Raw genomic sequence first — 23,567 nt, forward strand, 5'->3', positions numbered from 1 at the left:
ACGATACAAAATGTGGCAATTCCAATTCGGAGACACTGCATTACAACAGAGGTGACTTCTCCCAGGAAGGTGACACCTCTGTCTCCTGCTCTCCTTCTAGAAGAGGAGTTTTCTGATGATGACGACGGACCTTACAGTGCTGCTGTTAGCCCATCACAGCTGCATGTCAAGTACCAGGACTCTGACTTGGAAGAGTACTACATGGATCAGCAACAATATGAGCCCCAGTTAAGATCTCAGGAGGATTATCAGCAGGAGATGGTCTGTATGCCATCCTTCCTCATCACAGATTTACAATTCATGCTGTCGGATTACAGGTGGAGATTTCCTACACAATCTCCTATCCAGGATACAATGCAAGTGCCACCTACTCCACTTGCTCATCCGGTTACACCACAACTTCCTCCTCATACTTCATTGCCGGAGTTACCAGAACCGCAGCCAGTGGTTACTGTTCAGGATGATGCATCAGATGATGACCAGGGGACTACAACTATTCCGGATCCCGACAGGGAATGGGATGATTACATCACTCCGGATCCCACCTCTCCTGTTCCGGGGCTGGCGGATTCCCCCCCAGCAGATAATGGGTGTTTCTATAATATTATGGAAAGAGCGTCTAAACGATTTGATCTGCCCATACCATCAGTACAGTCGGACTGTTTCTTGTACGACTTTATGGAACCATACAGAAAGTCAGTCCAATCCATCCCAATATAGTGGGTCACGTCTGGGATGAAGGACTCAAGATTATGAAGACACATGCCACAGTCATACCTGTCCTTCCTCATCTAGAGATAAAATACAAGGCCCCTGAGGATAGCCCAGCTTGTCTTGTCAGCCAAACTAAACCAGGTTCGGTAATTTTTCAAGCCGCCCAAAGAAAATCTAAAAATCTGGCGGCCCCTCTAACTAAACCTCTGGATAAAGAGGGCAGGTGGTTGGATAATGTCGGGAAGAGGTGCTCTTCTATGTCTAGCCTCCTTGTCAGAGCAGCCAATGCCTTAGCAATTCTTGGACGGTATGATCGCCAGATGTGGTGTGATCTGTCTCCTTATCTGGACCAGTTGCCGGAGGATACTAAAGTGGAAGCTAAGACTAAGAAGATCCTCCAAGAGGGAGAGAGAACATCTTCGGGGATAATAGACTGCGCAATGGATATTGCCACAACAGCTTTCTGTTCCCTAGCGGGGGCAGCATTCCTTCGGCACCAAGGCTGGCTTATGCTACTTGGTTTCGGCCTGAAGTCCAAAATAAGATCTTGGACCTTCCCTTTGATGGCGAGACGCTCTTTGGGAAGCACATTAATGATGCGCTGCAGGATATAAAAAAGGATATGGAAACTGCAAAATCCCTTGGGACTTGAAAATACCGGAAGGTTCCCTTCCGTGGAGCTAGAAGTAGATGCCTTCCCTCCTACAGAGGTGGATATCAACAACAGTGCAATTCCTCTTACTCGCAGCCCTCTGAATCATACCAGCTTCAATATACTCAATGGCAAGGCCAATCGTCTTCTTTCTCTTGTTCATCATCTAGAGGACGACAGGGGCCCCAGGGGAGGGATTCCTCTAAGCGTCAGTAGCAGCTTGTTGGCTCTTCCTACTGTTCCTTTGTCCCCTGTAACACCAGTGGGGGGACAGGATATCCCGATACTCCCGAAGCTGGCAACTAATAACATCAGATCGATGGGTTCTGAATATAGTTCAATGAGGCCATACTCTGGAATTTCAACATCAACCACCATCCAAGCCCCCTCGCGCCACTGAATCCAGACATCTTCATATTCTAGGTCTAGAAGCGAAGCGCACCAACTACTCCTCAAAGGAGCGATAGAACCGGTCCCTCGATCTCAATGGGGAGAAGGATTCTACTCCCGGTTCTTTCTAGTTCAAAAGACTGTAGAAAAATGGCGCCCTATTATAGATCTGAGGAAGCTAAACACCTATCTCATCAAGCTCTCATTTAGGATGGTCTCCTTGCAGGACATTTTGCGGCTCCTCAATCTTACAACAGACGCCTCACTGGAAGGCTGGGGAGCCGTTTTACAAGACCTTCAAGAAAGCGGCTGCTGGCTGGCCCATCATCGTCTACTTCACATCAATCTGTTGGAGCTCAGGGCGATTCATCTCGCCTTGCAGGCCTTCCTTCCGCTGATTCAACAATCATCCGTCCTGGTCCATACAGACAACACGACAGCCATGCACTACGTAAACAAGCAGGGAGGTACGTCTCATCAATTATCCAAAGAGGCTCAAGCGATTTGGGAATGGACAATACAACAGGAGATATCGCTCTCAGCGGAGCATCTTCCAGGTGTCTTCAACCAGACAGCGGACCCGGTCAGTCTCCTGAAATCTATAAGCCAACAGTGGGAGTTAGACCACAACACTCTGGGGGAGATTTTCAGACTCTGGGGCACTCAGCCTATAGATCTCTTTGCCACTCCAGAGAAGAAATTTGCGGACTCTACGCAAGCAGGCATCACCATCCGGGATTGTTGGGGAATGCTCTTTCGATGGCCAGGTCAGGCGCCTTTGTTTACGCTTTTACACCAATCCCACTGATTCCCAAACTTCTCCAGAACCTCAAGGTGGAACCCTGCAAAATGATTCTGGTGGCCCCGGCGTGGCCCCCTCCAGTTTTGGTTTACAGAGCTTCTTCTACTCTCCCTGGACCGTGCAGTTCATCTGCAGCCGATTCATTCCCTGCTGACGATGGCCCTTCGCCAAGTGGTACACCTGGATCCGAGGTCTCTTCAGTTATCAGCGTGGCTCCTGAGCACTGAGAATTTCCAGATCTAAATATCTTGTCAGAATGTAGAGAGGTACTTGCTGAGGCTCAAGCCCCAAGTACAAATAAAACATATCGCTTGAAATGAAAGTGTTTCTGCCTTTGGTGCCTACAAGAAAACATTCATCCCTACTCTTCTGCACCTCATCAAATTTTGCCATACATTCTGGCATTGGTAAAATCAGGTCCCGCTCATTGTTCCAGTAAAGTACACCTTGCGGCCATTTCTAGATACAGACAGGATTCCTCTGGACCTTCCCTCTGGTCTGCAAGGATTGTGAAGCAATTTCTTAAAGGACTTTTTAGGGTTTTCCCTCCAGTTAAGCCTCTACCGCCTATACGGCAGCTTAACTTGGTTCTTACTTCGCTCATGAGGCATCCTTTTGAACCGATTCATAGGGCGACTTTAAATTCCTCTCATGGAAGGTGGCCCTCCTTCTCGCCTTAACATCTGCCAGAAGGGTGGGTAAACTGCAGACTCTCACTATTCAGGAACCTTTCTTACTGTTTAAGAAAGAGTCTTTGATACTGAGAACACATCCTAAATTCATTCCAAAGGTACCTTCAGACTTTCACTTGAATGAACCAATTATTCTCAAATCCTTTTTTCCGCGACCTACTACGCCAGCAGAGAAGGCACTCCACTCTCTGGACATTCAAGGATGTCTGAAGTTCTAGCTACAGCGTACCAAAGACTTCAGGAGGTCAACACAACTGTTTGTGGCCTTCAGTGCTCCTAGCAAAGGTTTTCCTCTTTCAAAGCAAGGGATTGCTCGTTGGATTGCCAGCGCGATCCAATATTGTCACCAAGCAGCTGGCAAGCCCCTTAAAGGGCAGGTCCGGGTGCACTCTACGAGAGCTATGTCTTCTTCAGTGGCTCTCTTTGCCGGAGTGCCTATCAGGGACATTTGTAGAACAGCGACTTGGAGCAGTGCCCATTCGGTCACAAAGCATTACTGCTTGGATTTCCCAACACGTAGTAACGCTGCAGTGGGACAGATAGTCCTGAGGAACCTCTTTCAATTCTCTTCTAACCCGCCTTCCTTTTTTTTGCTTACGCTCTTCGCACATTTTGCAAGTCTAGATGCTTTGATGTTTCTTCTCTGATGATTGAATACTGTTCTATTGTCCATTGACTGTGTGGGATCAATCTCTGTACTGAACATGATGCATCTTGCAATGTTTTTTAACACTGTATTGCTTCACAAAATGAGCGTTCTGACTGCTAGCTATTCTGATACAAGCAATGGGAATCTATGAAAGGTCCAATACTGGAGTAAAAAAACAAGTTACTTACCTGTAACTTTGGTTCTCCAGTATTGTTCACTTTCATAGATTCCCATGCGCCCACCCTCCTCCCCTTGGAAATCTCAGCCTTCAGCATCTTCTGTTGTACTGTTACACAACGGCTACGAAAATCTGAGGGTCTGAGGTTCTCTCAGGAAGGTTCTATGGGGTGAGGCTGTTCTGATTGGCTGTTCTCTTTATTTGGTCTCTTTTACAAAAAGAGGTGGATATGCTACAAAACTAGAAGGGGCCTAGGCCTAATTCTTTTTTTGTACCTATTTCTATGGCTATTTTATGTATACCGGGAACTCCCATCTCTACGACGGGGAATGATACAAGCAATGGGAATCTATGAAAGTTACCAATACTGGAGAACCAAAGTTACAGGTAAGTAACTTGTTTTCTTCCCTTTCAGGGCCCTAGTTTAAACACATCAATGTCTGTACTCTTCATGACTCCGTGTTTCTGGCATGGAAAGTTGTGAAAATTAACTGACGTCAGCGTGCCGAGGTTGCACCTATACAGGTAACTCAGGCTTGCCCCAGAATTGGAACTTTCATAGATTCCCATGCTTTGTATCATTCCCCGTCGTTGGACTGGAAGGCTCGGTAAAAAGAAAATACCATAGCAGTAGGTACAAAAGAGAAACCTAGGCCTAGGCCTCATCTCATTTTGTAGCATATCCACTTCGTTTTGTAAAAGAGACCAAAAAGGTTGCAACAACCAATCCGAATAGCATCACCCCATAGAACCCTCCTGAGAGAGCCTCAGAGCCTCAGACTTTCTACCATACGTGTGCTAAGGGAGTCTCCTCTGAGCTCTGCTCAGTTTTTCTTTCTACAACTCCAATTTCAACCTTTTTTCTTCAAATGTCGGATAAAGAGAAGAAGGCCTTGTTCAAGGCTTGTGCTACCTGCTCAAAGAAGAGGCTATATGTGGAAAACAAACACAAAGATTGTATTTATTGCTTGTACCCAGACCACAAAGCCACTGAGTGCAAGATCTGCAGGACCTTCTACACTAAAAATTGAGAGACAGAAAAGAAAGACTTGTGACCTGGCTGCAGAGGGTGAAGGCCAGAAAGGAGGTTGTTTCCAGCGACAGTGAGGATTCCTCCTCAGCTTCCTCCTCGAGAAGATCTAAAAAGAGGGGGAGGTCGTCCCCTTCAACATCTACTGAACCTCCTTCTAAGGCCTCTCAAAAGAACTCTCATAGGTCTAGTAGGTCTAGTCCCCAAAAATCTCCTTACCGAGGTGTAAAGGAGAAAGAGGGATTGGCGTCTGAGGTGATTTCTAGTCAGAAGGGGTCTCAAGGGCCTTCTGTTGTCTCTCCACCGCCTGGGAAAACAAAAGGTTTTAAGAAACCTGTTCCCCTACCTCAGGAATCGAAATCTGAGAAGAAAACCCGCTCATCGATGGTGGCTTTTTCAGGTACGTCGACGACGCCGGCGAAAATACATCAGACGCCCATTTCAACCTCGTGGACGGGACCGTCGACTACAGAAGCGACGACGACAGCCTCAACGACGAATTCGTCGACCACCGGTATTAAATTCTCTCCGTCGTCGACGAGATTGATATCTTCTAAGTCGACGATGATGACGCCGACGGTGGTGTCGACGACGACAAATACTATGTCGACGACAACGATGGCGATGACGACGCCTACATTTATATTGACGACGAGGCCGACGATTTCTCCGCTGTCGACGATGACTGTTACCCCGATGTCGACACTCTTGTCGACGACGACTCCATCGCCAGCGCAGTCGACGACAACCCCGTCGACAGTGGCCCCGTCGTTGATACAAAAAGTGAAAATTTCAATAAAAAGACACCAAATTACACCGGATATGACATCCCCACAGAGGGTAACGCCTTTTCCTCCGGCATTCTAGGTGAGGACAATTCTGAGAATGAGGATGATGATGAGGATGGCCCATATGGAGATGCTTACAGCTCCGGGTAAAATACCAGGACTCTGACTCAGATGGCTAATACGAAGAACAGCGTCAGCCTCCTCACAGTCTCAACAGGGTATGGTCTCTATGCCCTCCTCTTTGATCAATGACCTGCAAGCCATGTTAATGGATTACAAGAGAAGATTTCCTTCCCAACCCTCCGAATCCATACAGCCACCTCCTCCACCACCGCCTCCTTCCTCTTCAGCCAAGGGTACAGGAACCGGCAGAAGAGAGACAGGGCATCGCTTCAGGTCAAATGTGTGCTGATAATGATGACGATTCCTCTGATGATGGACAAGATGTAACAGACGTCCCAAACCCAGATAGGGAGTGGGACGATTACATTATTCCAGATCCACCGTCTCCTTCACCGGATCCGATAGATTCACCTCCAGTTGACATTGGAGGTTTCCATAACCTCATGGAGAGAGCTTCTAAAAGGTTTGGCCTTCCAGTTACGACGGTTCAATCGGACTGCTTCCTCTATGATTTCAAAGAACCATACAGGAAATCCATCCGCTCATAGAGCATGTGTGGTCTGAAGGTGTGAAGGTCATGCAGTCTCCAGCAACCGTTATTCCGGTTCTACCGTGGCTGGAGAAGAAGTACAAGGCCCTTGATGGTAGTCCCGCTTGCCTGGTTGGCCAACCAAGGCCGTTCTCTGTGATCTCCCTGGCTGCACAAAGAAAGTCGAACAATCCATCAACTCCTCTGGCTTCCCCACAGGATAAAGAGGGTAGACGCCTGGGCAATGTGGGCAAAAGGTTTTCGTCAATGTCAAGTCTACTAGTTCGTGCCTCCAATGCACTTGCCATTTTGGGACGATATGATCGCCAAATGTGGTGCGATATGTCTCCGTTTGTGGATCAGCTACCGGAGAGTGCTAAGGCGTAGGCAAGGAAGATTTTAGAGGAAGGGAAGCGATCTTCCTCGGAAATAATTGACTGCGCCATGGACATCGCCACAACTGCTTTTCGTGCCTTGGCAGGTTCGGCTGTCCTAAGAAGACAAGGCTGGCTTTGGGCTACCTGGTTTCGCCCTGAGGTGCAAAACAAGATTTTAGACTTGCCCTTTGATGGTGATATGCTTACTGGGAAGCATATAGATAATGCCTTACAAGATATCAAGAAGGACACTGAGACAGCCAAGTCCTTAGGCACTCTACATTACCTTAAGGTACCATTCCGTGGAGCAAAAGGCAAGAGTTTTTCCAACTACAGAGGAGGATATCAACAACGATACTCCTCATATGCCCAATCGTCACAGACCTACAAGCCAAAGTGTTCTCAAAGACCAAGCCAATCATCTTTCTCTTGCCAACCAACAAAAGGTCGACAGGGGAGAGATTAATCTAAACGACAATAGCGGCCTCTTGGCTCTTTCTACTGTTCCTCCCCCTTCGGTAACATCAGTGGGGAGCAGGATTTCTCATTGCCTATGCAGCTGGAGAATAATTACATCAGACCGGTGGGTCCTAAACATCATCCGCTTTGGCCACACGTTGGAATTTCAACAGCTCAACAGCTTCCACCATCCAGAGCTCCCCACGCCACCGAGTCAAAACATCTGCAACTTCTACGTCTCGAAGCCCATCAATTATTCATCAAAGAGGCTATAACCTGTGCCTCACTCTCAAAGAGGAGTGGAATTCTACTCCAGGTTCTTCCTGGTTCGCAAGACGGAGGAGAAGTGGCGTCCAATATTAGACCTAAGGGAGCTCAACACCTATCTCATAAAACTGTCATTCAGAATGATATCCCTTCAGGATATTCTTCGTCTTCTCAATCCAGGAGACTACATGGCAACTCTGGATTTAGAATACGCGTATTTCCATATACCGATCCATACAGCTCACAGGCGATTCTTACGCTTCACAGAAGCGAAGAGCCACTTTAAATTCAAGGTACTTCCTTTTGGTCTCAGGTCCGCCCCATGGATATTTACAAAGGTCTTAGCCCCGGTGGCGGCATTTCTCAGAAGACAATCTCTAGAGGTCTCACCCTACCTAGACGATTGGTTGATAAAGGCTCCATCCTTTCAAGCAGCTTGAGCAGCAGTCAACAGCTGCATTCAACTTTTCAATCAACTGGGTCTACAACTCAACAAGTCCGAATCTGTCCTCCGCCCATCCAGGTAAGTCAGATTTCTAGGTTCCATTCTGGATACAAATTGCTGCAAAGCCTTCCCATCGGAGGAAAGACAGAAAAGACTCATTCTCTCAGCTCGTCTATTGCAGAAGAAGAGATCTCTGTCAGTCCGGCTGTACAAGTCGCTCCTAGAATCGATTTCATCTTGCATACCATTAATTCCGCACTGCAGGCTACGGATGCGTCCGCTGCAGGAACAACTAGACAAGCAGTGGTGTCAAGCGGAAGGCTCATTCGACGACAAGATAACGGTGACACCAGTAAAGAGAAGGGCAAGCGGCTGGTGGACGATAGGTGACAATATCTCAAAAGGTCTCACTTTTACAATCGCTCAAGCTCCCATGGTTCTCACCACAGATGCTTCACTAAAAGGCTGGGGAGCAGTGTTGTAGGATTTACATGTGAGCGGTCATTGGATGCCCGAGCAGTGCAAGTTCCACATCAATCTGCTACAACTCAAGGCCATTCATTTAGCTTTGCAAGCTTTCCTTCCAAGGATTCGGAATGCCACGGTGCTGGTCCGTACGAACAACACGACGGCCGTGCATTATATAAACAAACAGGGAGGAACAAGATCCCGAGTCCTTTCAAGGGAAGCCCAAGAAATATGGGATTGGGCAATTCTCCACAGGATTTCTCTCTCAGCGGAACACTCAACTCAACAGCGGATGCCTTAAGTCGTCTAAGATCAAGTTGTCATGAATGGGAACTAGATCAGGGCACCCTCGACGAGGTCTTCTCCTGTTGGGGCTCTCCGACCATAGACCTGTTTGCGACTCCAGAGAACAACAAATGCCAATCCTACGCAAGCAGGGATCACCATCAAGATTCACTGGGGAATGCTCTTCTGATAGCCTGATCCGGCGCATTTGTTTACGCCTTTCCTCCAATACCCCTGATTCCAAGGCTAATCAGGAAACTCAATGCTGAACCTTGCGGAATGATCCTGATCGCACCAGCGTGGGCTCGCCAGTTCTGGTTCACAAAGCTTCTTCTACTCTCTCAGGACCAGCCAATTCACCTGCGGCCCATTCCATCTCTACTGACAATGTCTCAAGGTCAAGTGTTACATCCAGATCCGAGCTCACTCCAATTGACAGCGTGGCTCCTGAACACAGAGAATTCCAGAATTTTAACCTCACTAGAGAGTGTAAGGAGGTACTATCTCAAGCCTGTGCACCAAGTACGAATAAGACTTACCATGCTAAATGGAAACGTTTCCGCATATGGTGCCAGCGGCAGAATCTCCATCCGTACACTTCACCTCCTCACCAGATTTTGCCTTACATTCTTTCTCTAGCTAAGTCAGGTCTGCCCCATTCCTCCATCAAGGTGCACCTGGCTGCTATCTCTAGATTCAGGCGGACATCCTCAGGTCCTTCTCTTTGGTCTGCGAGAATTATCAAACAATTCCTAAAGGGCCTTTTCAGGGTTTTTCCTCCAGTCCGGCCTCCGCCTCCAGTCTGGCAACTCACTTTAGTTCTGGCTCAGCTCATGAGAACCCCATTTGAGCCTATTCACAGGGCAGATCTTAAATTTCTGTCATGGAAAGTAGCTCTTCTTTTAGCCTTAATGTGGTGAGAAGGATATGTGAGTTCCAAGCTCTCACTATTGTGGAACCTTTTATGCAGTTCAAGAAAGACACTCTAATTCTCAGAACAAATCAAAATTCATTCCAAAGGTCACATCCGATTTCCATTTGAATGAGCCGGTGGTTTTGAAATCTTTTTTCCCTCGACCATCTTCACCAGCAGAAAGGTCATTATATTCCTTGGATGTCCAAAGATGTTTGAAATTCTATCTGGAACGCACAAAAAGCTTCAGGAAATCTTCCCAACTCTTTGTTTCCTATAGTGCTCTGAGGAAGGGGTTTCCACTTTCAAAACAAGGCATCTCTCGTTGGATTTCCAATGCAATTCACCTTTGTCACCAAGAAGCGGGCGAGCCGCTGGAAAGACATGTTCGAGCTCATTCGACGAGATCAATCTCATCATCTGTGGCTCTATTCGCTGGGGTCCCGATCAGATTCATTTGTAGAGCAGCCGTGGAGCAGTACCCACAAGTTCACGAAGCATTACTGCTTGGACTCTTCAATGAGAAGCGAAGCTGCAGTTGGACAAGCAGTCTTGAGGAATCTTTTTCAATGAGAGGTGAGCTTTCCCTACAATCCCTCCTTCCTGTATTGCACATTTTGTATCACATACTCTTTTCCTTTTCTATGGTGGCATGTTACGTTTGCTTCCTATGATAACCAGTATAATAGGATGTATTGATACGCATGTAACAAAATATGCTGTTATTGCTTACTGCTAGCTACTCTGATACAAAGCATGGGAATCTATGAAAGTTCCAATACTGGGGCAAGAAAACAAGTTACTTACCTGTAACTTTAGTTCCCAAGTATTGGTAACTTTCATAGATTCCCATGTGCCCACCCTGCTCCCCTGGGAAAAGCTCAGCCTTTTACAGATGTGTTACTGTTACACAACGGCTACGCAAATCTGAGGCTCTGAGGCTCTCTCAGGAGGGTTCTATGGGGTGAGGCTATTCTGATTGGTTGTTGCAACTTTTTTGGTCTCTTTTACAAAAAGAGGTGGATATGCTACAAAATGAGATGAGGCCTAGGCCTAGGTTTCTCTTTTGTACCTACTGATATGGTATTTTCTTTTTACCGAGGCTCCCAGTCCGACGACGGGGGAATGATACATAGCATGGGAATCTATAAAAGTTACCAATACTGGGGAACCAAAGTTACAGGTAAGTAACTTGTTTTCATCACTTCCGGCGTGGACGACAACGTCACGCAGAGCTGACTGACGCTACTTACCGGCACTCATGGGTATTGCTCAAAGAACAATCTTCCAGATCCAGTCAGACGACTGGAAAATTCAAAGTTAAAGATAACGTGGCTAGGTACTCTCTCTACCAGTTAAGGCGTTACCCAAGGTAAGTAACTTATCCATTATCACTATTATTACTACTACTACCACTAATATTTCCCTTCGCAGGCCAAGTCCTTTAAGGCGAATATCTGTTCATCCATCTACTAGTGCTGCCTGCCAGACTTGTTTTCCACTCTTGTTCTGCCCTGATGTTACTAACATACTTGGTGATACTGGCTGTAATAAGATCAAGCGATTTAATTGATAATAACAATTACCACTTAAGGAACCAACAGCTATAGTGGTTAATGTCTGGCACACGCCACTCGCATTCTGGGCTGGAAGGGGAAGATCATGCAGACTACACCAATGTGAGACACAGCCACATTGGGTACATTGAGACGCCTCCCGGACTTTGACAAGTGGAACTTAATTGTCATTTCTAGGTTGGGTGATTTATGGCAAAAGGGGGACGTCGTCCCTTTTACTGACTTACAAGACTACCAGATGACACCTACTGAGATATATCATAACCTGCAGGTCCGACATGCACTTAGGGCAGCGCTGCCTATGGCAATGGCACGACCAGAGTCCACACCATTGGATGACAAACAACTTGACTAATACATGCCACAAAAGGCCATATCACTGACATATAAGAAAATACTTCACAAAACCATTTAATGCCCTGGCACACATGCATGCGCAATGGGCCCATGACCTGGGGGTCTCGAAGATGATGACTGGGAGAAAGCCACGGCCTCACCCAGAGAGGTAGCCATACGGTCTAGCTTTTGCCTTGTACAATTGAATGTCCTCCAACGTATTAGTCCCCAACTACCTTGTTCAAGATGGGTAGAGGTATGTGGATCTCCCCTGACCCCGACAGCCAAATGGTACCTTTTGAATGTTTGGGAGGGAACAGACCTTCTCCATACGGAATGCATGTGGTTAACTGTGGAGCTGGCTATCGTGAAACGAAACATTGCCAAAGCATGGGGTGCAGAACAAGTACCCCAGATAGACAGCTAGAAAGATGACATGGAGTGGTGCGTGCTGGCTAAAAAGATTTTCTATGAATCTGAGGGATGCTGGAATGGCTACAGAGGTCATATTTACAACACGCCACACATGCCTGCCACCTGCAGACAGCGGCCCATAGGAAATTCATCAAACGATGTTGAAGATTTAAATGAAGGGGAGAGGATCGGGGGTGGGGGGGTTTTGTAATATCCAGGTGTATGAAACCGTATTTTCGAAAGTGCTCTGTATTGTATTGTTCTTTTTATTGAATCCAGTAAAAAGATTTATTAAAAGAAAGATACTGACAAATACCTGATGTGCAGTGCCAAATGCAGATTCACTACCAATGCATTGTAGGAGGGTAGGCTGAGTTCATTTGGCTTTCTCAACTGCTGCATTTCATATACATTGTAAATTGTGATTTAACCTGTATGTCACTTCACTACATTTTTCATTTAAATAAAGGGTGTCTGAGAAAATGTGTTTGTAGTGTGTGAATTGATGATTTCTTTATTGTGTCAACGAATACAATTTGGTACAAAGTCCAGATAAAATCGCCAAGGTTCGTGATGCTTAAACTTTTAGACTAATTATTAGCATACCTTCAAACTATAAAATCATAATATATACAGCCAGTTCGACCAAAGCTGGTGTCATTGGGCCTACCCCACCCCCAAGTTACAGTCCGATGTCCATTATCGCAGTGTGCAAGATGTTTGTGAATTTGCCAAATCGAACTAGATCCATCGGTCTATTTTTCTTTAGAGAAAAAGCCCATGCGTTTTTACAGGAGAAGATCCCCCCAGGTTAAAAACTTTTGCCCGAATAGGGAGCGACGAGCTGCTAGGGACACAGGGCAACAACATAAGAGGTGAAGCATTCTTTCTCTCTTTAGTCGCAAAACCTGCAGCCATGCCCACTAGCCTAAATAGCCCAATTGGTCCTGTCCTGTTCTCTTGAATCGATAGTACCCTGTGTAGTGTGTAGATCGGTGTTCTTCGACTAATGCATCCAGCCCCATATACTGGTATTTTCATAGCATCTGTTATGTAAAGCTGCAATTCCTCATACACGAGAGATACCATGCTTCAGTTCTGTAAACTCAAGGCAGGAGGTGTTTCTCTTGTCGTAAGAGACAACACTTGTTTCAGTGAACCCCTTGTGATACGGAACATCTTCCATGGCTTGGCCCCACGCCTCAACCCAGATTAATTTTGCTAAACTTGCTTGGTTAACAAAATGTGTTCATATAGAAATGCCAGAATTCTATTCGTGCTCCTTCATGCCATCCAACATTTGGATTGTTGCCTCCTGTGTGACCAACCATATTGACTTGATTTACTTTCTTCCATCTTATAGCACGTGGTGCAGTGCGTCTTTGTCGCCATTCGCACCATCGGGAACATTGTGATCGTCACCACCTTGCTGCAGTTCATGTTCGCCTGCATTGGAGTCCAACTCTTCAAGGTAAGCTGTGCAGGTTGGACCGATTCATTGGGTCAAATGTTAGACCAGCTGGATCTGGCAGTGGTACAAAGCCTGCAAGTGTTTAGTGATGAGTCAAGAGTCAAGAGTCCTAAGTATCTTGAAACTGCCTTGAGGTTGAACTTTTGTGAAAAAATGGTACACCCAATACAGTATCACCACTACAAACAAAAGCAAATGGGCTAAATACTGCCATGTGTGTTCATACAGCATGCTTGATACTATATCAATGGCGGTCGCGTCGCTGGCCAAAACCTAATCAGCATTTCTTACTGTTTGATCAATAACTGAGTAGTGCTTGTAATTGTAAGATTTACTGGCTGTTCAGCACATCCACTCCTTAATTTGATTATAGAAGTCGAGGACAATTATAACTTAAAGCAAAGTTTGGCTTAGCTCTGTTTAGGCTGTGGTACAGTCAGTCACCATTTCTCAACTACCACCTCATCCCCACCATTTAGGGTGCAGGATGGCATATCCCTAGAGTACAGCAGTGTAAAGGGCTTTAGAAATGGATACCTACTAAAGCACTCTTTAGCTGTGGGGCATCACATACTAATTGAAGGTGGCTAGGAAGAAGGAGACAGCCTTCCAAGACCGATCCTGGACCCAAAATTAATACTCCATGTATGCCATTGTTGCACTGCCCTCCTGGTGCCATACATTGCCCACAATCCATCTTATCAATATTTGTGGGTTTCCTAACTCAGGAGGCAAATGAGATAGGGAAGGCCTGTTCCTGACAGCGCTCAGTGACTGCAATGTTTGCAAGCAGTACACCAAATTGTGAATGATGAACACTCAGGAGGACACTCATAGCTCCACATTTCCTCTTCAATCCCACTGAAGATAAATGCTTGCCTGCAGTTGGCTTTCATGGTCAAATTATTAGGTATCTTTTCACATTTAATGTGCTTATTTAATGCTTTTAAAGTCCTATACCTGCACCCACATCCCTTTTTCGCGGTTCTAATAGCAAGTATCTTTTCACAAAATGTTTATGCATTGGATACTTATTCATTTAGCAGGATGCTCTCATGGTCTTGTTGATATGTTGTTAAGAAACAGATTGGATACTGGATAAACAATCCTCGAAATGGGAGTAGGGGTGCTCAAACTGAAGCCCTCGTGTACAGTTCTTGCTTCTGATATTATGGAGTTGATTCACACCAAGCTCCAGGCCATTTGTTGTCATTGTATCTATCACATTGCTAGAAGCTTTTGTTTTGGAGGCCATTATGAGATTACTATGTCCATCTTGAACTGGATGCAAGACATTCTTAAACTGTGGTCTGCCCTTTTCTTGTATGCATGCGACTTGCTGATAGCAATGTGCTGACGGACTCCAGGTGTTACTTATTTTTCCTTAGTGTTCGTCTACAAAACTGATATGGGAACCCTATTCTTAAAGTATTTTAATGAACTGAAGACAACTGGGTGATCAACGGTTTTTAAATATGGCAAATTTCATATCCTTTCACCATATTGTTCTCTGAGTTTCAGTGGGTGACCAGTGACCCATAGGGTGACATGACATAAAAGTGAAATTCACAACGATAGATGGATTCATCCAATTAAATGTGTTGATTATGCATTTCTTTTAGGGTTTTTATTAACATGGTGGCTAATGTCCTCACAGACTCAACAGAAAACACTGTCACTGACAGTGGTCACTGCAGCAGGCCTATTCCTGGGCAGGCTCCCTCAGAAAAACACAAGCCCACACAAACGCACACACAGTCCTCCTCACATTACTAGGTTTCGAGACCAATTTTTCCTCCGTAGGCACACAATTGAACTCTTAATTGTGCATTCATACACCCAAATCGTTGTATGTTGTTTGTTGTACAAGCCCACTACTCCAAAATGAAAGGATAATTGGTAGTAGCATATGTAGATGTTTGCCAAGTTCCCAATTGTCGCCTCTGAAGACGTTTAGGTAGCTTTCCAGTTCACTTTCGCCCTAGCGAAGTTCTTCAACATTTCCATATATTTCTTACTGTCTGGCGTGATCATTTTCAATCTAATGAATCACAGCCAGTGGGGCAAAAAGTACGTATAATATTTCTCCGCAAGATAATTTCTTTTAAAGCTTTATTCACAACATTTTTTTGTCAAGCTTACCTTTTGCCATGCTCATTGGTGTAGAAAAAGTAGGTTCCAACAGCAATTATTAACTGTTCCTTATAAAGTGTCAATGAACAAGACAACAGTCCTTAAAACCTTCCCTTCTCATTGGCGGCGGCAAATGTGTGGAACTCTCTTCCGGACTCTCTCGGGGCAACAAGAACACTCCACTTTCCATAAAGCACTGAAGACATGGTTGTTCCCCTGAAAGTCGGGTTAAGTAAGATTCGGCGCTGCCTGTATGGTGTCTGATTTTAGCGCCATGATGCCCTTAGGCTAAGTTTTGCGCTTTAAAAATTCTCACATTCATTCTTCTAAGCATTCTTTCCCAGAATTGGATATCAATCTGAGATATCCATTCACTATATCAAGCGTCATATAAATGCAAACCTTTTTCCCTCTTCTATCCATCCACTATCCTTCTGAATTCAAATAACTGACCAACATGTCCACCACTCAAATTACTTTCATATTTCACTATACTAATTCACTACTAATCCTTTATGGGTTCCAGAGTAGCACGCTACTCGGCGAAAAAGCGCTTCAACACCCTATCAGGGGTAGCAAGCGCTGTACGAATACAAACCTTTTCCCCTCTTCTATCCCTCCACTATCCTTCTGAATAAAAATAACTGACCAACAAATCCACCACTCAAATTACTTTCATATTTAACTATACTAATTCACCACTAATCTTTTATGGGTTCCAGAGTAGCGTGCTACTCGGCGAAAAAGCGCTTCAACACCCCATCAGGGGTAGCAACTGCTGTACGAATACAAACCTTTTTCCCTCTTCTATCCCTCCACTATCCTTCTAAATCCAAATAACTGACTAACATATCCACGACTCAAATTACTTTCATATTTCACTATACTAATTCCCCACTAATCCTTAATGGGTTCTGGAGTAGTGTGATACTCGCCGAAAAAAGCTCTTTGATGCCTCACCAGGCTATATAAATGCAATTACAATACAATACAAAACATCTAAAGTATGAGATTGAGCAGCATTTGCCAAGTCACCCTTCCTAACCTCGTGTGTTATCTTCTACGGAAGGTGATCTGTGCTCTTTTGACAAAGGTAATCTGTAATATTTTGACTCTAACTTGGGTGTCTGTAGCGGAGGCTTCAGAATCAGAACAATCAAGCATATGTTTAAACACGCCCCAAGAAAATACCCCAATAACCTTATCTTTGCTCGTTAGTTGTAACCAAAGATGTAGCCAGCTCCAGAGCAAAGTCAAAGACAACATGAAACTGTACTGAGTGAAATGTACATTTTACCTAGTGAGCATTTACAAATTCCTCGATCATTGGATGTTGCCCTCTGAATGTGAGCCCTCAGAACAAAACAAGGCTAAGTCTAAAGCTGCTTAAGTAGCTAGGATTTGTAAAAGAGCAGGAGTATTTTTCTGTACAGTATAAGAATACTATTTTAAAGTAGACTTTAACCTCAGGAGATTACCGAGGAGTGCATGGAAAACGTAAATATTTTAGTTGGATAACTTGTCAACATTTTTGTATAACCACAAGAACCCCAAAGAAGACCTAGGGAAGGGAACTAGAGGCATGGGGCGCTAGGAGCAAGCAGCCTCCAAAAATTATGTTTAACACAAAAAGAGCCTCTCCCAGTTTGAAAACCTAAGTGCTACAGTGTTATTTCGTGAGTGCAGGCATCTCACAAAAAGTGAAAGACTGGTCTCGCTCACCACCTGGTGTCATGCTACATCATCGACCAGTCCTTTCCCTCTAAAAACTTGGTTTGATTGAGGGCGGGCATGCACCTGAAGACAGGGATGCACTTCTAAAGCTAAGTGGCGGCCTTTGCGAAAAAAGTAAAATTTAAAAAGCCATTAACCTCATGGCTGCTGCCCAGATTCATCATCGGTGCTGGGCCCCAATGTTAATGGGTGTGGTCATGACGGAATGGTTCCGTCATGAGCACAGCTCAACCGATGCTCATGACGGAACCATTCCGTCATGAGCATCGAAGGGGTTAAAGATGTCAAACTCATTTTAATGTAACTGGCATCTGTATGGTAGTTAAAATAAATGGTCGGTGTGTTGGGGATTCTGTTGTCTTTCCACCGTGATGTGAGTGGTCGACATGTTTCTGCCTGTTGGCCCAGTCGGGTCCATGGCACTCATCAGGACCTATAATAAACAGAATGGGCTCCACCCTTACCGTACTATGGTGGGAGGGTTCCACTGAGTGGGGTGATCAAAACCTGGGGCGGATCCAACTAGCCTGAAGAACTACAGGCCAATCTCCCAGTTGCCATTTCTATCAAAAGTTCTAGAACAGCATGTGTTAAAATCATTGTCACCCCTTCTGGAATCTCACCATCTTCTCCAGGAGCGGCAAGCTGGTTTTCGTGCCCACCATATCACGGAACTAGTAATGCTGTCAGTACTGGATGAGCTCAGATGCATGGCTGACAGTAAAAAGCCAAGCGCCCTGATATTATTAGACCTTTCAGCGGCGTTTGATACTGTCAGCCATGCACTGCTCCTGGACAGACTAGCCAGGTCCGGGATAAAAGAACAAGCCCTCCAATGGCTAACGGCCTTTCTACTAGGGAGGACGCAGAGGATCCAGCTAGCAGATCAGGTCTCCGACGTGGGCGCCTTGGTTTGTGGAGTCCCGCAAGGGTCCGCGCTCTCACCACTTTTATTAAATCTATACCTACAGCCACTGATAGAATCCTTGGCAAACATGGGCTGTAAAGTTTTTAACTACGCCGATGAAACTCAGCTGCTGCTGAGTTTCGACAACACAACATCGGCTCAGTCCATGGCCCAAAATATACTACGGTTCACAGTAAATTGGATCTCATCCAACCTATTAAAAATCAATCCAGACAAAACGGAAGTCCTTGTAGTTTCAACCTCTACTTCCCCCTGGAACGATTTGTTCTGGCCACAAGAACTTGGACCTACCCCAAAACCGTGCCCTAGTGTAAAGAGCCTCGGTATGAAAATCGATCAGGAACTCTCGATGACCAACCAAGTGTCCGCTGTGGTTGGCTCCTGTACCAACCTGATCAGGCAGCTACGTAAACTCGTCCCCCTACTCTCAATGAACATGCTTCGAACCATTGTTTCAGCCACAATAGTGTCCAGAATCGACTACGGAAACGCGTTATACCTAGGTCTCCCAAAAAATTCCATCAATCGTCTTCAGGTCGTCTTGAACGACGCAGCCCGTCTAATATTCGGATTACCCAGGCGGACCCACGCCTACCCCCTGCTTTATAGGCTACATTGGCTTCCTATGAAGCAGAGAGTCGAATTTAAGAGCATGTGCATCTGCCATAAAGCAATTCATGGACAGGCGCCAGCCTATATAAAAGATAGGCTTGAAATGTATGAACCTAAGCGCGCCCTGCGATCCTCCGACTCCTTCCTGCTATCCTGCCCATGCTTTAAACTGGCAACTAAAGGAGGCAGATCCTTTTCAGTCCAAGCTCCCACCATCTGGAACAAGCTGCCGGAGGTGCTTCGTAGAGAACCCAATCTTCCCCGCTTTAGGAAACCCCTGAAGACCTTACTTTTCAAGGACGCGTTCACATCCCCGTAAGATAGGTCGATATTCCCACACTCCTCCATCTTGTTTCTTGTTGCTGTACTTGGTCAGAAGCGCTTTGAGACCTGTCGGTGAGTTGGCACGATATAAAACCCAGATACAAATACAAATACAAATCAATATCACACTCCACAGATGTGCGGCTAATATATTCAAGCCCGTATGGAAAAAAATCAAAAAGAGTGAAATCCAAAATAGCAACATGGTGACAGGTTTGGTGAAGACTGTCCAGTCAGCCACATACATGTGCAGAACATAGTGAGTGGCTATAAATGCAACAAACTGTGTTATTCATCTGTGCACTTATGCGTTGTGCATCCCTGTCTTCAGGTGCATGCCCGCCCTCTATCAAACCAAGTTTTTAGAGGGCAAGGTCTGGTCGATGATGAAGCATGACACCAGGTGGTGTGTGAGACCAGTCTTTCACTTTTTGTGAGATGCCTGCACTCACGAAATAACACTGTAGCACTTAGGTCACAAAACTGGGAGCAGCTCTTTTTGTGTTAAACAGCTTGTCAACATTGCCACACCAAAACTGGGTGTAGCAGTCGGTACTTCCCAGAAGCAATGCTATCAGTTCGGAGAGATAGACAGAAGGAAGCCACTTGGAAAATGGTACCAAAAAGCAGAATTAAATAGATGTGAGGCATAAAAACCCTTACCTGTGCAGGCCTTTTAACTGCAATAGAATGGCTTTAGTATTGTAGGTTCTTGACTGAAGTAGCAGGCAGAGGTGGAATAAGGTCATCAGACTTTTCAGAATTCAACTGAAATAGCAATAAAAATACTTGGTTTCCAAGCTTGCATGGAATAGATATAAAGACCATGCGGGAAATGGTAATGCAGAGGTAGCTAAGTCTAGAACTGGGGCAGAAGCTTTGGACTGAAAAATATAAGCTGCAATGTAAGGCTGTATCGTGGAATATGTAATGGCTCATAGGAGCAGTTTATAAGGATTTTCCGATGTAATGAACCATAAATGGCAAATGTTCTAATAATCCCAGCAGCAGCGGCTCCTGTATAGGGGCGCAGTGTAAGGCTGTATCGTGGAATATGTAATGGCTCATAGGAGCAGTTTATAAGGATTTTCCGATGCAATGAACCATAAATGGCAAATGTTCTAATAATCCCAGCAGCAGCGGCTCCTGTATAGGCGCGCAGGGGCTGCGCCCTCTTTACTTTAGGCTTCCTAGAACAAACAAAAGCTTAACTAAACACAATTAAAATGAAGGTTACCGCACTAGGTGTTAGAAATGGGGATCTCTAGTTGTCAACGGTTTGCACCTCTGACCAAGTAGGTACCCTTCTTCTTGGTCAGGGTGAGAGGGATACACTTCTAAAATAACCCCTGCTCACCCCTTTGGTAGCTTGCACGAACAGACAGGCTTATCTCAGAGGCAGTGTGTAAAGCATTTGTGCATGCATACAGTAACACAGTGAAAACACTACAAATGGACACCATACCAGTTTAGAAAAATAAGCAAAACTTTATCTAAATCAACAAGACCCAAAAATGACAAACATCCAACATACAATACTGCAAAAATAGTCACTGTGCAAAATAACCTTTAAATTGCAAAATAACATGAAAAACACAGTCCCTCCGACTCAGTAGCTCTTTTGTGGGCTACCGCGATGCTGAACACAACAGTCTAACAATTCCAGCCAACCCTGTTGGGAGGGGGTGTCGAAAGCATTGACAGACTCGGCCGACACAATTGTACACAATAGTACAGTCCGGTCAGGGGCAACCTTCGCGGCTGTGATTCAAGATGGAAGCGTTGCAGCGAGCGGTGTCCTCACCACTCGGTGTAGGCAGGGGCCGTCTATGCAGCGTGTAGCTAAGCGGTACGGAGTGCGATGCCCACAGGACGCGGTGCAAGCAGCATTGACGTAGTCGGTGAGACCAGGGTTGCGTTGCCAAGCCAGGCCGTGCTCTCTGCGGTGCCTTCAGGACACAGAGTCTGCTACTGACTCTGTGACGGAGCTGGTTGCCCTTTTCTTCTGCGCCGACTGGAACCAGCGGAACTAGGGACGGTGCCTAGAAGGATGGTGAGTAGGTGTGAGCGGGAAATCCGTTACGCTCGCGGATTTTGCGGATTTTTGGGAAATCCGCAATCCGCGAATTTTGCGGATTTCCCGCAAAATCCGCAAAAAAAAATCTGCAAACGTAACAGGTTCAAAAGTTGAACCCCCACTCATGCAACTATTTTACAATGGCGCCAGCAAGCTGCCAGCGCCGTTGTAAAATAGTTACAAAGTTAGCTTGCACAGGAACCACTAGATAAAAAGAAGCAGGTGCTGCTTTATTTTATCTCAGTGCTTCCTGTGCAAGCTAACTTTGTAACTATTTTACAACGGCGCTGGCAGCTTGCTGGCGCCATTGTAAAATAGTTGCATGGCTGGGCACAGGTCAGGTCTGCAGCTCACTCAAGGGACCCCTGCGCCCTTCGGGGCGATTGCATAGTAACACACACATGGTCGCTCGAACTAGTTGATGCTCAAATTCAGTGACTCATTCATTAGCCCAAAAACAATCGTGAGCGTCGTCGAGGCTGGACAAGTGTGCCTTCTTCCCAAATCTACCGTGGAAAATCAGCTGTGATGCTGGATAGGCTATGCATCCTTGACTTTCACGAGCGCAATACCCGAGCTTCTTTCTCTTCATCTGCTGAACTGATCTTTCTCTGACCTTTTATTCACACAAGAGGCACATACCCTACTGGGCACATTGTGTTCGCAAGGGTTTCTGCAACTTCGCACGCGTTTTGTACAATTTCGCAATTTGCGAAATTGTACAAAACCCTCGTGAACTTGCAGAAACCCGTGCGAACATAAAAAAAAAAATCCGCAAATTTGCGGGAATTCGCGGATTTTGCGGATTGCGAGTTCGCAAATCCGCAAAATTCGCGAACGCGAGATTCGCAAAATTCGCCCATACCTAATGGAGAGGTCTTTGATGTTCCTGAGACCTTTTGAACAGGGGGCAAGCTCCCTCTCAAGCCCTTGGAGATACTTTCTCAAGCAGGATGCAGACACAGTTCCTCTCATTTGCAGAAACAGGCACTGCAGGCCAACACCAGACAGCACACAGCAAAGGGGCAGTACTCTTCCTCCAGTTTCTCCATCTCTTCTCCTTGCAGAGGTTCCTCTAGAAGTCCAAAAGTGTTCTATAGTTCTGGGGGTTGGACCCCAATATTTATACAGCAAAATCCTTTGTTCTCTGAAGGCAGAGAGTGTATGTGCCCTGCCAAAACCAGTTATGTCCTCACTTGTGCAGCTTCCTTGCAGCAATTGGAGACAGCATTGTGGGAGGCAGACCAGGCCCATTCAGGTGAAAGGAAATCTCCTCCCACTACTCTAAATGCAGCCCAGGTCTATTCAGCTCAACCCTGACTCATCCAGACTCTCTGGAGCTACTGCACCTCCCCAGCCCCAGTCACACTAAAGCCAGACAGTCAATACACATCCTGGCAGAAGGACACTGGATGACTAAGCAAGAAAATATCTACTTTCTAAAAGGGGTATTCTCAAACACAGAATGTAAAAATCACCTTCACTTAAACATGCCTCTTAACATTCTGAGTTCAGGCATATCAAACTTTATTTTCCTATCTTGTTCCCTGGGGTAGTTATGTTTATAAAATGTTATGAGGGAACTCCCTGTTCTATCCTTTGGGTTCAGATAGCCTTGCAATAGTGAAAAATGAAATTAGCAGTATCTAACTGTAAGCCATACACACAAGGCATGTCCTACCTTTCACATACACTGCACCCATGCCACAGGGGTACCTGGGGCCTACCTTGGAGGTGACTTACTTGTAGGGAAAGGGAGGGTTAGAGCCTGGGAAGTGGATGCACTTGCCAGGTCGACATGGCAGTTTTATACTGCACACAGGCTCTGCAATGGCAGGCCCGAGTACATTTACAGGCTGCTTATGTGGGTGGCACAATCAGTGCTGCAGCCCACCAGGAACATTTGATTTACAGGCCCTGGACACACATTGTGCACTGTACTAGGGACTGACTAGTAAATCAAATATGCCAATCATAGAATCACTAATCCATACAATAATTTACAAAGGGAGCACTTCCACTTTGGAACTGAACAGCAGTTGCAAAGTGCCCAAAGGATCTAGGACAACAAAAACGAAGTCCAATACACAGCAAAATCACAGGGGGCAAAGTGGAAAAATACAGGGGAAACCCACGCCAATGGTGCCAGGGCTAACACTAGGAATTTTTGCAAGATGTGCCTGACTGATTCAGTACTAAA

The 23,567-nt window shown here is 45.6% G+C and overlaps 1 protein-coding gene across 2 annotated transcripts in view; it reads left to right on the forward strand.

The window, feature by feature from the left end:
• CACNA1C (calcium voltage-gated channel subunit alpha1 C) overlaps positions 1-23,567 on the forward strand; it is a 1,657,037-nt gene that overhangs the window by 1,088,598 nt on the left and 544,872 nt on the right. For both annotated transcript variants that reach the window (XM_086952879.1, XM_086952878.1), the window contains exon 24: positions 13,452-13,559. In XM_086952879.1, coding sequence (XP_086809005.1) covers positions 13,452-13,559 — 108 coding nt within the window. The remainder of the gene's footprint in view (positions 1-13,451; positions 13,560-23,567) is intronic.

The sequence above is a fragment of the Lissotriton vulgaris genome, chromosome 1_2, assembly GCF_964263255.1.
Source record: "Lissotriton vulgaris chromosome 1_2, aLisVul1.2, whole genome shotgun sequence".
Taxonomy (NCBI): Eukaryota; Metazoa; Chordata; class Amphibia; order Caudata; family Salamandridae; genus Lissotriton; species Lissotriton vulgaris.